The following is a 12,231-nucleotide window of genomic DNA, read 5'->3' as shown; positions in this document are numbered from 1 at the left end:
CTGAGCGTCCTTGAGCAGAGTGGAGGCTCATGGCCTGAAGCCGGGAGCTCCAGGAGGGCTTCCTGGAGGGGCACAGCCACAGTAGACGCTGAAGGACGGGAGGTTGGAGAGGAACCCAGGGGCAATGTAAGCTAGAGACCCCCCACCTGTGACATGGCAGCCTGTGCCCCAACAGGCGTTTGGGGAAGTAACCCCCCCCACATGGATGAAGTGGACATGGGATGGGGGTGACATAACAACAGCCAGAGTGTCCTCACTGCCTTTACAGAGCATCCCCGTCACCTGCGGCACATCACCACGGGCAAATGTTAGACTCAGGGGGTCACTGACTGGCCCAAGGTCACCCAACCAGGAAATGGCAGGAGTAGGACCCAGGTCCCCTCACCCTGAGCCCATCTCCACGACGGCGCTGCTGTAGGCCTCACTCCGGGTCAGACAGCCCCAGGCTGGGGCGGGGGGCGGAGCGGGGGTCCCTGTCACCATCTCACGGAGGAGGAGGCTGAGGCTGAGAAGGGACGTGCAGGCCAGAGGCCATGCAGCCAGCGGGTGGTGGAGCGGGCCAACGCGGGGCCACTTCCGGTCATGCCTCATTAACCGTGGCGGGAGGCACCTACTCCCAGCCAAGGTGCCCCCCACCCCAGCAAGCACAGCCCCCCAAACCTGCCTCACCCACCACGCGCCCTGCACCCGAGGGAGCGGGCTGGGGCTGAGGAGCGGCGGGGGCTGCGGCCCTCCTCTCGCGCTAGGAAGCCCACCGGGCAAGGCAACGCGTCAAAACCAGGGCGTACCTTTCGTCCCGGAGGTCCTGCGTTCCCGGAGAGCCCAGGCAAGCCCAGGTCACCCTGCAAGACACAGACAAGGCAGTGAGGAGGGGACAGGAGCAGAGACACCCATTTAGTTGGAAGTGTGACCTCCAATGGCCGGCTGTTTCCAGACGGGCTTGGTGGAGGACGGGAGGCCCCAGAGGAGACCCGGGGCTGCCCGGCGGGGTGAGAGCAGGAGAGGGGCAGCGTCCCCAGCCCGTCCCGCCGCACTTGGTAGCCCCCTTCGCCTACTTCACATGTTGGGCTGCGCAGGAGATGCCGGGTGGAGAATGGGCTCCGATACTAAAACCGTGTTTGAAAACCTTGCTCCCCAGGACTCGTGGGCCTCGTCTGCCCCAGAGCAATCGGCTCTCCCCCTGCGTTCCCGAGATGCCTGCCCATGGCTGGGCAGGGTGGTCGCCCAACAGGGGCGTTTCTAGGATTTTACCCCAAAACTTTCGAGTAGGCCACGCAGGAGCAGGTGAGAAGCCCAGGCCCCTGGGTACAAATTCCGTTCTGCCATTTGCTGCTGCGTGACCTCCAGCAAGCCACTCCCACCTAGGGCCTCTGTTTTCTCATCTGTAAGCTGGGCCCATCTGCCCTGGCTGATAAGGTTAAGATGAGGATCAGATAAAAGTACAGGTGGACACCGTTTTGGGACTCTGGGTCACCTAAGAAATGTTTGCTAAATGCAAACACTTCTCAGGGAGTATGTAAAGCAATGAGCCACCTGTGCCTTGGGGCAATCAAAAGGAGCAGCCACTTGGGGGTGCCCAAGCACAGGGGGCTGGGTTAAGCGGCAGTGCGCTATCAGGATGGCTCTTGGGCCACGTACAGAGGAAGCCAGACAGACCCCAGCTTCCAGGGTGTGTGTGGCCGAGACACTGGAGCACTTCACCTGGAGTGCTGGGCTGCCCTCTGCCCGCCCGTTCCACACTCTTTCCAGGTCCCTTGCTTGGTTTACAGGTGGGTGCCGCAGAGACGGAGGGAGGCCATTGGCCAAAGTGTTTTCTCTTCCCTGGGCGAATCTTCTGGTCTCACAGCCCCTCAGAGTTAGGGAGCCCTCACTGTCTGCCCAACTCCTAGAAACCCACAGACCTGCCTGCTAGAACTAACAACCTCAGGCAGTGCTTTGTCTGTTGGAAGCTTCCTGGGCATGTGCTAACCAAGAAGCTTCTGGATGCCCAGGGTCACCTAGCAGGCCCTGCAGAGAGCCATGCAGGGCAACAGGCAAATGGACATTCATTCACCAAGGGTGTGTCCACAGGCAAAATCTTTTGCCAGTTTTGTTGGCTATACACCACGAAGAAGGGGGGTGGGCAAAACCTTAGGTTTGGTGTTGGGAGAGGCTGAAGGACTTCAGGAAAAAAAAACAAACCATATCCTGACCATCCCAGATCTTCCCCCTCCCTGCCTCTGCCAGGACAGCTTGCCATGGGGTATGCTGGTTTCACTGCGGTCCCTCCCCCTCTTCCCTGAGCACTGGGGTCCCTGGAGACCTACCTTTGGCCCATCGTAGGCCTTTCCTGGTGAGAGCCCCGGGTCCCCTTTCTGTCCCTGAAACAAAAACAATTCCACTTTGGCCACCAAGTCATCTAGAGAGGATATTTCCCCACAAACTCGGCCCAAAGCCCTGTCCCCCTGCTTAAATGCTTCCCCACCCACCCCCCAATTCACACACCTCCAGAGGGCTCTTCTCCAATTCCATTACTACACTACTCTAACACCTTCCATAGCTCCCTGCTGCCTGCATGATGACAAAGTGTCCCAAGTCTTCCGTAACCCAGCCCCAGCCATCCTATCCAGACTAAGCTCTCCTTCCCCAGCCAAAGCCATAGAGAAAGCCCCTCCGCTCTGTCCCCTGGCCACTCCTCACTCAGCCTGTCCCACTGCCAGGCTCTTGCACGGGCTGTCACCCCTTCCCAGAATACCCTTCTCCGATCACCATTAGCCAAACCACAAACATTCTTCCAGATGCAGCTGGAATGTGCCGTCCCCAACCGACCTGCCCAACTCTGGGCGCACCGCACAGGTGGCCAGTTCTTGCCTGTGCGTGTCCCTAGGACCATCTCCCGGCTATTCCCCTGGCTCTCAGGACTTGGACGTCCAAGAGGCATGTCGATACTTTCCAGTTTTCCAGAACGCTGGTGTGCACCTCACTGGTCTCTAACGGCCTAAGAAGACTCAATGCGCTAACGTCTGCGTACTAACAGCTCAATGCACTTAATTCTGTGCACAGCCCTTCACAGTTTGCGATATCCCTCACCTCATTATAGATTCCCACGATAGCCTGAGATGAAGTAGGCAAGGGACGCGTTACTACCCTCATAATCTCATAATACTGGGGAAACTGAGGCCAGGAGAAGGCAAGGGACTTTCTGAGACCCCAAGATGGCAGAGCTGAGACAAGAACCCTGAACGTGCAGTCCCAGGCCTGTGTTCTGGGACGTCTTGGGACCTGACGAGTCAGAGCGGGCAGTGAACTGGGGAGAAACTGACACGCAGCGGGTCCCCAGTCAGAGGCAAGCTCTCCTTGTGCCCTGCACATGGGCCGGTCCCCATCGCACGGATCCTGGCTCCTAGGAGCGTGGGGTCAGGAAAAGGTGCCACAGAGTTCACCAGCCACGCCTCTTACAGGGCAGAGAAGACAGCCCCAGGCCCCGGCTCCTCCCACCTGGCCAAGCTGGTTAAATGACTCAGGAAACACCTTGCTGTCGCCTTCTAAGAGCTCCTAATCCCTGGGCCTGCCCCCAGCACCCCGAGGTCCCTCCCCTCCCAGCCTCCGCTGGGCCCAGAGTCAGAAGTCCTGGCACAGAGCCCTGGACCTGCCACAGACGCACAGTGGGACTTCGGGCAAGTCATTTCACCTCTCCGAGCCTCAGACTCCTCACCTTAAAGACGGGGCCACGCAGCACAACGTGCACACACACCCCGGCTTCCCAGGTTTCTAGGCAAGGAGCCAGTGGGATAATGGCCGCGACACATGGGAGGGGTGGTTCGGCCGACTTTAATTAATTTCCACTTGGTTCTTTTCTTGGTCAGAACGCAAACCTTCCAAATCTTGGCTCGGTCACTGTCCGCCAGAAATCACCGCATTCTGAACTGGAAAGAGCCTCCAAGAGGGAAGGAAGAGGCTTTCGCACGCTGCTCACCTACACGCGCAGACACCGCGGGAGGCCCAGTCTGTGCACCGACTTCCTTAGACCTCACAGCATCGGCTCGTTTTCCAGGGAAGGACAAAGGCAGGGTCAGTGAGGCTAAGTCCCACCTGGGCCGACCCAGCAGGTAACAGGCAGAGGCTGACTAAGGCCCCAGGTTAGGTCTGACTTCCAAGCCCTCATCTGCAAATGAGGAGCCCGGATGCTTCTCCCATATGTCCCTTCCCTTCCCGTAGTTGTCCTGGGCTGAATGCCCCCAGGAACCCAATGCTCTGTGTACCTGGGCCCCTCCAGGTCACTTCTTCTGCAGAGCCCCACCTCTGGGACCCGCATGGCACTGCAGCTTCTCCGCGTGGGCACTGTCCCACCCTCGGCCGCCCAGAAGCCCAGCTCAATGCCTTTTATGTCCGCGATGCAAGGCCGGGCCCAGGGCTACTGAGGATTCCAATGGCCAAAAAAGGAGAGCAGCTTCTCCTCACCCTGCCCTTGCCCACCTCGCTCTGCAGCTGATAGAGGAGTTGGGCTTAGCAAGCTTCCTCAGGGTGGGCCTTTGTGTATCCCATTCTACCATTTCATAAAATGGGGAAACTGAGACCCAAAGAGATGGCAGACTTGCTCCCTTGCCTGAGGTCCGTACCCAGGGCATTTTAGTTCTTCATGGATTTCTCTCTGCAGCCTCAGCCAGCACAGCGACGTGATCTCTGTCCCCATACAACGTTAACAAGTCCAGATATTTATCACACATCTACTACAAGCCAAGTCTCGAGATGAGCAGAACACAGGGAATGCCACAGTGGGAAAAAGACACGGGGTCTCCCAAGGGAGAAGCCAGAGGGCCTGGTCATGACAGCAGGCACTAGCATTAACTGAGTGCTCTCCTAAGCCCTGGACACACATGAACTTCTTTAATCCTCCAAACCTCTAAGGTAACGATTATCACTAGCCCATTTCATAGGAGAGCAAACTAAGGCACAGCAAGAACCAGTCACTTGTACATAATCAGTAAGTGGGATGTGGACTCCGGCATTATAATCCCAGAGCCCGAGCCCTTTACATGTTAATATGCTGGAGATGAAACACTACAGTCCTGTGAAAAGTAGAAGGCAGGAGGAAGCTGGGAGAACATCGTGGAAACCGAGGGTATGTCCCTGAAGGGAGCTACCGCTGAGCTGAGGCGGGAGGAAGACAGGAGGAGCCAGATGAAGATGCAGCTCAAGGGATGCGCAGGTACCTGGTCAGGTGAAGGGACGACTTCCGGGATACAGAAGCCTGCCTGTGTGTCTTCCCAGCCAGACTCCTACAAATGCCCTAATGAGAGATACAGGAATATACAAAGCCTAAATAATCATTTGCACCCTGGGGAAGATAAGAATCTGGTTGCCAGACCCAGCTCTCCGGCCAACAGTGCTGTGTGACCTCGAGCAAGCCACTTCCCCTCTCTGCGTGGGAAACAGTGGGCTTGGCCTGGACCCGTTGACAGAGCCATGTGGGACTAGAGGACAGCTCGGAACCGTAAGAGTGAAGAACGCAGCAGGAATAGGAACTGTGCCACGCTCCTTTCTCGTAGGTAGGTTTGGGAAGTGGAGAGAGTGGAAGGCTTGGGTGCCTGAAGCCCAGAGAGGGTCGGAGACAAAGGAGGAATTGATCACAAAGTACTGAGAAGTTCTGGGCTAGAAGCCCCCTGTGTGAGTCATCTCTGACTTCAAGTACCCAGCACAGGAGCTGGCCCAGAGAAGGCATCATAAAGCACTTCACAAATGAGCAAATGAGTGAATGGAGTCTCAGGAGATGACGGGAGGGCTAGGATTGGGTCAGATCTGGCTTCAGCCCCGAAACTTCCTGGGCCTCCCACTATCACCACCACTATTTCATGGGTCTAGAAGTTCTGGCCAGTGCAATAAGATAAGAAAAAGAAATAAGAACTACTAACCTTTGAGAAAAAGGAGACAAAAGTATGTTCCTTCTTTGCACACAATATGAATGTTTATCTTGAAAATCCAGCAGAACTAACCTAAATACTATTAGAACTAATAAGATAATTCAGTAAGGGGGATGGTTATAAATTAAACACAAAAAGTAAAAAAATGCAAAAATCAAAAGTTCTCTTTAATAGCTGAGAACCAGCTAGAAAACACCATAGGGAAGAATATTCCATTCATAACAATAATAAAAATATAAAATTTCTCAGTACAAACTTAATAAGAAATGTGCAGGGCTTATGCAATAAAAACTAAAAGTTTACTAAGAGACATCATAAAAATTCAACTGAATGAGAAGACATGCCATGTTTGCAGAAAGGAAAACTTAATGTTTTAAAGATGTTAATTCTCCTCAAATACATACATTTCATACAATGCCAGTAAAAATTCCAAGAGGGTTTTTTTTTAAAGGAAATTGTTAAGATAGGCATAAAGTTCGTCTGACAGAATAGTCAGAAATATTTTGAATGAAGAGCAGAGGGGAGGCACATAGTATAAAGATAGTAAATGTCATATAAAACAGTATTTTACTAGCATAAAAATAAACAATGAAACATAATAGAACAGCCTGTAATAGAAAGCCTTGTCTATCATATTATAAATGGTGGAAGAAATACTGTGTAATAAATATAGTTAACTGTTGTGGGGAAAATAACGTTAAAGCCCAACCTCATATCCACTCCCCTCATTAAGATTAATTCCAGATGGTTTAAAAATTTTAAGAGTACAAATGATATTATGAAATGACAAGGTATATAACTGAATAGCTATCTGATCTTAAAATGGGAAAAACATTGCAAGTACAAAAGGAAAGAACCATAAATTTTACACATCAGTAGAGCCCTGTCCAAATTATCTGACAGATTATTTAAAAAAAAAAAAGGATAATAGTCCCATTGATGAAAATCATTATAAATACTATTGAGAGTCCAACAACAAACTAGAAAATATCTGTAAGGTAGGTGAAGCCTTAATAACCTTAATATATAAATATAAATAAATTTTACAAATCAATAATAACTGACAACATCCCAACCCCCCATAATAAATCAATTCATAAGTGGTGAAGTACAAATGGAAAACAGATGTAAGAAAAACATTCATCTCATCGATGGCCAATGAAGGGAAGTGAAAACAATACGGAATTATCTTCTTTTTAAAACTATCCTCCCCTGATGCTAGCAGCAGCGTGAATTGGTTCAACCTTTTTAGAAGGTAATTGCTAATAAAATAATAGCTGAACACTCATATAGCTCTTGTGTGCAAAGCATATTGTAAATCCCACATATGCCTCTATGCATGTGTATGTATACACATACATATCTTGGTAAATATCTTGATATATATACATATACAAATACACACACACATAGCTTAATCCTCACAACAATCCTATGAGGTATGAATTATGATTATCCCCACTTTACAGAAGTGGGAACTGAGGCCCTGAGAGTTTAAGTAACTTGCCCAAAGTCATACACCCAGCCAAGATTCAAACTCAGGCACTCTGACTCCTGAGTCCACGCTAGCAACCCTACTTTAACGGATTTATCCTAATGAAATAATTGGATATTCCAACATTTACATTCAATAATGTTCTTTAACATAATATTCGTATAGGCTGGGAGCAGTGACTATAATCTTAGCATTTGGGGAGGCCAAGGAGGGAGGATGGCTTGAGCGCAGGAGTTTGAGACCAGCCTGAACAAGAGTGAGATCCCATCTCTACTAAAAATAGAAAAAAATTAGCTGGGTGTCATTGTGCATGCCTGTAGTTCCAGCTACTCAGGAGGCTGAGGCAGGAGGATCGCTTGAGCCCAGGAGTTTGAGGTTGCTGTGAGCTACGATGATGCCACTGCACTCTAGCCAGTGACAGAGTGAGACTCTGCCTCAAAAAAACAAAAATTACTTATATAATAGAAAAACAATGGAACTTTTTTATAAAGAGGGAACAGGTTCTACAAAGCATGCCGCATTGACGCTGATAGAACGCCATACGGCCATTACATGGGTGGTGGATGCCAAGCTGGTAACACAGGAGAACATCAACAATACGTGTTCAGTGAGGCGGCCAGACATCCAGCCACAAGGAAGACGACCCAACTCACGGACATGGCACACGGGGAAGGACAGACAGCCGTGGAGCTGGAGGCTGGATTGTTTTGTGGCTAAAAGTACTGGCTCTGAGGCCAGTTGAAGGTTTGAGTGTTGGCTGTGCCACTTACTAGAAATGTGACTAATTAGTCAGCTGCGAGGGCCTCAGTTTCCTCATCTGTAGGATGGGGTAGTAATATCTGCCCTGCAAAGTACATGAAGTTCGTGGCCGGACCTGGCCCACAGGCTGCTCACGACGCTCTCGGTGCTTATCAGTGGGCAGGGCCACTACAGGTGGCTCGCTCTTCTTGATACCTTCTGGACTGGTCCACATTTTCCTTAATGAGCATGTCCTACTTCAGCCATCAGAGGAACGGTAGGCTGGGGCCTGCGGCCTGACAACTCCACAGGGCTGTCTCCACCCCAGCTGTTGCCGGCTCTGCCAGCAGCCACCTGGGTCACCAAGCCTGCCCTCTCCTGACCACCTGTCCCCTGCGGTGCCCAAGGGCCCATAGTCATCCTGGCTAATTCACTGTGGACCAAGTGGGCCAGGCCAGGGACAGGGCAGCTGACTGCCCACGAGTGGGACCAGGTGCCTCCCAGCCCGGCGCAGGCCGCACTGGCTTCCCACCTGGCCGGAGCCCTCCACCTCTGGCCCGGAGCCTCACCTGCACCACGGGTCCATGTCCCACCTGCCTCTGCCATGGCCCAGCATCAGAACCCTTCCCCACCCGGGGGAACAGCTCCAGGCCTCCCCACTGGCCACCCGCAAAGCCCTTTTAAACCTCATCTCACCGTGTCACCTCTGCTGACATCCTTTTCAGGTCTTCCTGCAGCCCTTTGGATAAAGTCCAAAAATCTCGCCACCACCTCCCAGGCCGGCTGCCCTCCCCAGCCTCCTCCAGTCCCTTTGCCTAGTCGCCCACTGCACTTCAGGCTCAGTTCAACCTCCCCACCCTCAGGCAGGTGGCCCTCCCCTCCCGCACCAGATCAGTCCCCACGTTGTGGGGTCTCAGAGCAGCCCAGGCCTCCTGCACGCAGCCCTGGAGCCCTAATCATGGCGTGAGTCTGCATCTGTGGGTGTGGTGGGCTCGTCCTTCTCCCTCTCTCGCCCCTGCACCCCCCACAGCAGGGACGTGCCTGCCGGTGCCCCTATAGGCGCAGCGCCTCTCACACGCTGACGGCTGACCCTTCTGCGGCTCCTGCCACGGGCCAGCACTGCCCTAAGCAGAGACACCAAGTGACTCGCTACCCCTCACGACAACCCGGGGAAGCGGCTACTCTTGCTACCCCACTTTCCAGATGAGGACACTGGTGAGGCATAGGAAGCTCAAATAATTTGCCCACTGTCACAGAACTAGGAGGTGACAGAGCTGGGACGTGAACTTGAGCCGCTGGGCTCCAGAGTCCGTACCCTTAATCACGGTGCTTTCCTGAGGCCACAAATGTGGGTCAACTGGATACATGATTCAACCCAGTGACTCAACCCTGGGGCTCTGGGGTCAGCCAGCGCCGGCCTCCCGGGCTCTGGCTCTCCTGCCTCGTTTGCAAAGCCCTGGCTCTCGACCCTGCGGGGCTGAGGAGCCCTCTTCCTGCTGGATTTGAAGTGGGACTCGCGGGTATACGGCAGAGCCCTGGGCTAGGAGGAGGCAGACGGGCAAGGCCTGCCCCTGGCTGGGACCTGCTGTGGCGTCCTGACAAATGTCCCTCCGGCAGCCAGACTCGGGGGCCCGAAACAGCTTTCCCACCGCCGAGGGCGGGACCCGGCACGTGCCCTTGGGCCTGTGGCCCTTCAATCCTCTGCAGCCTCGGGAGGGAGGACGCCCCTCACCTCTGCTTCTCTCCTCCCTGATCTTCCTCAACCCAGCTGTCCCTCTACCCTCGAGTCTGGCGGGGGGGTCTCTCTCCCACCAGCCACAGATCCCGAGGGCCTGGACGCGCTACAGGGGCGACTGCCCAGGCTGGCCCAGACAGAGGGCAGGCCTGCACCCCGGGCAGGCCCGCACCCCAGGCAGACCCCACCACAGCAGCCCATAGTAGGTGCTCGGCACACATTTGTTAGCTGGAGGAGGAGGAAGGGGTGGGTGGCCCCATGGGGCTCTGGAAGCTGACACTATAATGGCAGACGAGGTGCCAGCACAGGCCTGGGGGAGGCCAGCCCTACAGTCCCACCAGGTCACCCCGAAAGCCCAAAGAGATCTGGTGAGCAGTGAGGACCCTCTGCCCTGAATCCCACCCATCCATGTGGACACACCACTTTCTCACCCAGTCTCAGCCAAGTCATGAACTCCAGCAGGGAGAGACCCTGCTTTAACCCTGTCCTGCCCGAGCCACAGATCAGCCTGGGGCCCAGGCCCAGCAACCTGGGCCTCCTACCCAACCAGCCTGCCCTGGAGCCACCTCTGCTCACCCTTGGGCTCAGGGCCAAGTGTCTAGGAAAAGGGGCATGACTTTTCCCCTTGGTGTTTTATGCAAGTCCCAACGGGGAGCAGCAGCTTCTGAGTCCAGTGTGTCTTCCGGAACCCACACCCTGATCTGTTACACACAGAAGCAGGCTGGAGTCCTGTCCACGAGGCCCCGAGTCCACAATTCCAGCTCCACGTGGTGGCAGGAAGACTCACCTGCTGGGTATGAGCCCCAGTGGCCACACCAGAGCTATTTCTCAAACGCAGGCGGAAGTGGCTGCGGCCCCTCCTGCCATGGCACATCTGCTCGCAGGACAGGGCTGTGCCACCACGGCCAGCACGGGCCAGGAGAAGCAGCTGAGGGACCATCTGCTGCCCCAGGAACAGGGGGTCAGTCTGGGGGTGGGACGGAACTGGCCTGTCCCAAAGCAGGCCGAGGAGGGCACGCCCGGCAACTCTAAACACCTGGTGGCTCGGCATCTGGACAGACCCACGGCCTCTGCAAAGCAGAAGTCTCCAAAGGAGTTCCTCTCTCTCTGCCTGGCCCAAGGGCGGCTGCCTCGCTTTACCCGTCTGTAAATGGGTACAGTAGCTCTACCCGACTTTGTGAGGATCAAATGAGACAAGCCGCGTAAAGAGCATGCACAGTGCCCGGCACACAGGAAGGGCTCGATGCATGGTGGTTACTGTCAGTGTGCTCCGTGTTAAAACCCAGAGCACCTCCAGGCAGCTGCGGTGCGGCCCCTACTGCCAACCTTCTAAGGAGGAGCCCCAGCCCAGCCCCGGCCACAGGCTCGCAGTCCTAGGCTGAAGCGGACGCTCCTGCAGCTCTGTGCAAAGCGTCCGGGCCGGGATACCGGCACCATATATCCATGTATCCAGGGCCACCCACTGTAGTCTCTCTCCCAAGATCTCAAATTGATAGTCCGGAGTCAGGAGAGCCGGGCTTTGGAGGCCACTCTGCCGTTCACTCTGCAAGGCCTGGAGCCAGTCAATGGCCTTCCTTAAGTCATTCACCTCTGCAGCTGGGTTAGCAAAGAATGACCTTGGGCCTGGGTCAGGCAAAGCCCAGGGGTGCTCTGGGTACCCTACAGAGGATGCAGGCCCTCCCTGACCCTCCCAGCTCCTTGGGCTCAGTCGCTGTTGTCTTAGCTTCTGGGACTTCGCATCTTCCTTCCGCTCCTCCCATCTCTCCAGCCTCTCCCCGAGCCTCCTTCCCTACCACCCAAATGTTGGCGGCCCCTGGGGCTCCTCTGAGCTGCTCACGTCCAGTACTGCGCCCCAACAACCCTGCCCTCTGCCCAAGCTCCAGCCGCTAAGATCTCATGAAACACTGACTGGCGTAGTCCTAGAAGGCTCCTGGGGGGAGGTGGCATCTCTCTGCTGGCTACTCACCCCCCAACACACACCGCTCTATCTCCAGCTCACAGAGCCCCTGCGTTTCAGAACATGGCTGGCTGCAGATTCCCACACACGTCATCTCCTTCCTTCTCCTGGGCTCCCAGCTAGGTCACCGAGACTGACACCACAGAGTGGCCACTGTCTCCTCACACCCAGCACCATCCCCTCTGCGCACCTCCTCCCATGCCCCTAGGGGCCAGGCTAGCCTCCCCTCTCCCCTTCGTCACCCTGGTCTCCTGGCTCTGGGACCCACCCCCAATTCATCCTCCGATGGCATCCAGCAATCATTCCACGTCCCTCCTCAGGTGCGTCTTACAACCCAGTAAACCTCATGTCCTTAGCCCGATATCAAGGCCCTCCCAATTTAGCAGCAGGTTACCTTTCTGCCTGG

At 54.8% G+C, this 12,231-nt stretch overlaps 1 protein-coding gene across 2 annotated transcripts in view; it reads right to left on the bottom strand.

Moving 5' to 3' along the window:
* COL27A1 (collagen type XXVII alpha 1 chain) overlaps nt 1–12,231 on the bottom strand; it is a 141,206-nt gene that overhangs the window by 103,659 nt on the left and 25,316 nt on the right. For both annotated transcript variants that reach the window (XM_076008978.1, XM_012768828.3), the window contains exons 6-7: nt 2,307–2,360; nt 789–842 (exon numbers count right to left, since the gene is read on the bottom strand). In XM_076008978.1, coding sequence (XP_075865093.1) covers nt 789–842; nt 2,307–2,360 — 108 coding nt within the window. The remainder of the gene's footprint in view (nt 1–788; nt 843–2,306; nt 2,361–12,231) is intronic.

This window comes from Microcebus murinus, chromosome 12 (assembly GCF_040939455.1).
Source record: "Microcebus murinus isolate Inina chromosome 12, M.murinus_Inina_mat1.0, whole genome shotgun sequence".
Lineage (NCBI taxonomy): Eukaryota > Metazoa > Chordata > Mammalia > Primates > Cheirogaleidae > Microcebus > Microcebus murinus.
The sequence above is the reverse complement of the archived record's forward strand: the minus strand, read 5'-3'. Positions and strand labels throughout refer to the sequence as shown.